The 3876-nt window shown below is 51.1% G+C and overlaps 1 protein-coding gene across 1 annotated transcript; it reads right to left on the reverse strand.

Annotated features, from left to right (window-relative positions):
* Positions 1-2543: 2543 nt before the first annotated feature.
* LOC105943372 (gastrula zinc finger protein XlCGF67.1-like) lies at positions 2544-3305 on the reverse strand. Its single transcript, XM_012935185.2, has one exon. The coding sequence runs from the start codon at positions 3303-3305 to the stop codon at positions 2544-2546; it is 762 nt and encodes a 253-aa protein (XP_012790639.1).
* Between the last annotated feature and the right edge of the window lie 571 nt (positions 3306-3876).

A 3876-nucleotide genomic window follows, 5' to 3' on the forward strand; every position in this document is an offset into this window, starting at 1 on the left:
AAAAATTTTTATTTTAGCAGCCAGAGTGATAGTACAGTGGCTGGGGTACTTGTCTTGCATGCAGCGGAGCCAGATTCAATCCCTAGGCTCCCACATGGTCCCCCAAGCACTGCCAGGAATGATTCCTGACCACAGAGGACAGAGTAAGTCCTGAGTACTGCCAGAGTAGCCCCCAAACAAAAATGATTCAGTTAAAAATTAATAAATATACTTTCAGGAGACAGAACAATAGTATAGTGGGTATAACATTTCTCTTGCATGCGGCTGACCCAGGTTTGATCCTCAGCATCTCATATGGTCTCTGAGCACCACCAGGATTGATCCCTGAGTGCAGTGTCAGGAATAAGTCCTAAGCACCACCAGGTGGGGCCCCCTCCAAAGAATTGCTCTCTTCCCACTGAAAACTAAAGTAAAATTTAATGGTATAATACATACATTTGGAGGTGGGAGACTGTGAATAAGACAAATTCCTATTTATATATGACTTAAGGGATTCCCTACAATTTCCATGCCAAAGTGCCAATGTCTTTTTCTGAAAAATATCAACTGTAGAATTTCAACTTATCTTAGTCATGTTTTGGTTGGAGAAAACTAGTCCTCATGTTTTTAATTTTCCCACTTCCTGGTAGTTACCTACACATGGAAACAGAGAATTATACCAGAATTTCACAATTCTTCCATCTGGGACTATCAAGGGAACCAGAATTGCAGCCCCTCATCTTCGGGTTTTTCCTGTCCATGTGCTTGGTCACAGTCTTGGGGAACCTGCTCATCATCCTGGCCACCAGCCATGTGAAAGGCAAGTGCTTTCCCTGCTGTACTATTACTCCACCAGTGGATCATGATATTCTTGACTACAAACAAGGAACCATTCACCTGGGGAGGAGTCACCCACATTTCCTGACCAAATCTATGTGTAACTCAACGTGGCCATCATTTTCACTGCAACACTCACCTGAGTTAACCAACATCCAGGAAAAATTGAAGGAGGTTTATTACAGTTGCCAGAGCCTTGAGGAATGGGGGTCAAGCAACACTGTTCAACATTGTTATCAGCAGCGAAGGGGTCTATCTAGCACCTGAGGGAGAGAGATGCTCTTCTCCCATATCCAGGGGTGGGACAATAAACATAGATGCTTTCCACTGGAAAATGAAAACACTAACATTCATTCTGAAGGGACATTTATTGTATTCATTAACAAATTCTCTAAATTCTCTAAATTTAGAGAATTCTCTCAAATTCTCTAAACTTTGACACAGTATCGGATGTACAGGTCGAAGCAGCTAAGAGGATTATTGTCCAATTGACCAGCCACCAATGTTTACCACAGTGACCAAAGCTCATGTGACACTCTGACTTAACAAAGATTGTAACAGAAGAAAAATGAGGTTCTTTGAAGCCCAGATCTGTGAAGAGATCGCACTCAGGGTGTTGAATCAATACCAATCCCCGCCACCCGTCTGTCTGCCTCCGCTCCCGGCATTTCTCCTTGTCTGGGTCCCGAGGAAGAACATCGTCCTGGCATCTCAGAGCTGCTTTTGGTTGGCTGCACTGCAGACATCCTAACTGTGGTCAGTGCTGGCTTTGCCTCCATCAGTGTCGCCAGAGCAATAAGACAGTGGGAAGAGAGCCCAGCTTGTACGTGGCCAACTGGGGTTTGATATAAAGCACCTCGTAGCATCCCCAAGCACCGTCGCAATGATCCCTGAATGCAGGACCTGGAGGAAGCCCTGAGTGCCAACCCATGTCCGTGAAAGGAAGGAAGGAAGGAAGGAAGAAGGAAGGAAGGAAGGGAGGAAGGAAGGAAGGAAGGAAGGGAGGGAGGGAGGGAGGGAGGGAGGGAGGGAGGGAGGGAGGGAGGGAGGGAGAAAATTTCTGAAATACTTGATGCTTGTAAATCCTACCTGGAACAGTCATGGAAATCACACAGCAGCTAAAATAAAATAGAATTTCAGAGCCAGAGCCATAGGAGAGAGGAGGGCGCTGCCCATGCAGCAGCTGACCTGGGTGGGACCTGGGACATATCACAAGGTCCCCTGAGGCCCGAAGGATTAATCCCTGAGAGCAGAGCCAGGAAGCTGCCCTGAGCAGCGTCTGGTGTGGGCTCCAAACAAACATAAACACAAAAAACATAATGTCACTCGGATATAATTCTCCACTAGACTCTCTCCTAGGATGAGGCTCCACAAGGCACAGATGACAGCAGCCCAGATTACAGTATGGGGGGGAGCTATCAAAATTGCACATCGGGGAGGGCGCTGGCCTTACTTGTGGCTGACCCAGGTTCAATTCTGGCATCCCACAGGATCTCCTGAGAACCACCAGGACTGATTGCTGGGAGAAGAACCTCAAGTCATTCTTGGGTACCATCTGTTGTAGCCCTGACAAGCTATAAAAAGAAATAGCTTTACCCTGAGTTTTGGGGGGATAAAAAATTGAGGCATGGGATTGCACCCCACATGCTCTTGCAAGTCTGAGGTTTCTTTCCCCACAGGTTGGCAGAAGACCAGGTGACAATACCTGCATGGGGTAAAAGATGAGTTCAGCGATTCTCTTGGGCGTGGGTCTGGCGGATGTGTGTTTGGAGGGAGTTAAGCCGGTCAAACCCCTGTCCACAGTGGCACAGGAATGGCTGCTCCTTGAGATGCGTCCTGACGTGCCGGCGGAGGTGCTGGGGGTGGCTAAAGTCTCTGCCACACTCCCCGCAGGTGAGGGACTGGGGCACCTCGTGTGTCTGCAGGTGGCCAGAGAAGTAGGAGCGGTCACGGTAGGCCTTGCCGCACTCAGGACACTGGAAGGGACCCTGGGTCGTGTGCAACACCATGTGGCACTGGAGGATGTCCGGGCTGCGGAAACCTTTCCTGCACTGCGGGCACCTGTACGGCCGCTCGCCCGTGTGGGCACGCAGGTGCTTGGCCCTTGCGCTGCTGTCTCGGAACGCCTTCGCGCACTGGGGGCAGTCGTATGGCCTCTCCCCGGTGTGGGTCCGGCTGTGCTGACTCAGCTCCCAGCGAGTCCTGAAGCTTTTCCCACACTGCTCACAGGCAAAAGGCCTGACCCCTGAGTGCACACGAGCATGTCTGCGCAGCCTATGAAGGTACTTGAACCTCTGAGGGCACTCAGGGCACTTAAAGGGCTTCTCGAGGTCAGTGTGCGTCTTAGCGTGAACCTGCAGGTACATGGGGAAGCGGAAGCCCTTCCCACTGAGCTCACATGGCGTCTCCTCGTGGTGCTCCCTGAGGTGTCGTGTCAGCAGGTTGGCGACACTGAAGGTCTCCCCACACACTTTGCATTCGTGGGGCATTGGACTCTGGGTGCCAAGGCAGAGTCCAACGCCCTGCTGAGCGCATCGCCTGAGGGCATTCGGGTTGGGAGAGGGGGTCCCCTGGGCAGCCGGGAAGCAGACGCCCCCCTGAGCCAGGTCACCTGGAGGAGAGCTGTGGGGAGGTGCTGGGAGGTGCTTGGGGGAAGAACATTCCACAGAAGAATCGGCAACAGGATTTTGGGGCACAAGGAGGCTTCGAGTCCACCTCGGGGTTCCTCCAGGTCCCGTGGGAGCTTTGTGACCATCACCAAGACTGTCCGGCAAGAGGTGTCTGCCAAAGACCACACACGCTGAGCAGAAACGCAGGACCAGCCCAACTACCACAGCCACAGGACAGCGGGAGGGTGGGGACTGTGCATGAGGCTGCCCAGGATCGGTCCCCTGCAGCCCATCAGGTCTCCCGATCCCCCCAGGAGTGATTCCTGAGCACAAGACCAGGAGTCAGGACTAGGCAATGCTCAAACACAAAAGAACAAATGAATATCAACAATTAATCATCACATTTGATCATGATTGATCTTTCTATATTGTATTATTGGTTTGGAGTTAA

Source organism: Sorex araneus, chromosome 2 (assembly GCF_027595985.1).
Source record: "Sorex araneus isolate mSorAra2 chromosome 2, mSorAra2.pri, whole genome shotgun sequence".
Lineage (NCBI taxonomy): Eukaryota > Metazoa > Chordata > Mammalia > Eulipotyphla > Soricidae > Sorex > Sorex araneus.

Bases quoted from the DNA above. Each gene is read 5' to 3' on its own strand.
- LOC105943372 (XM_012935185.2), bottom strand. From the start codon at position 3,305: ATGCCCCACGAATGCAAAGTGTGTGGGGAGACCTTCAGTGTCGCCAAC.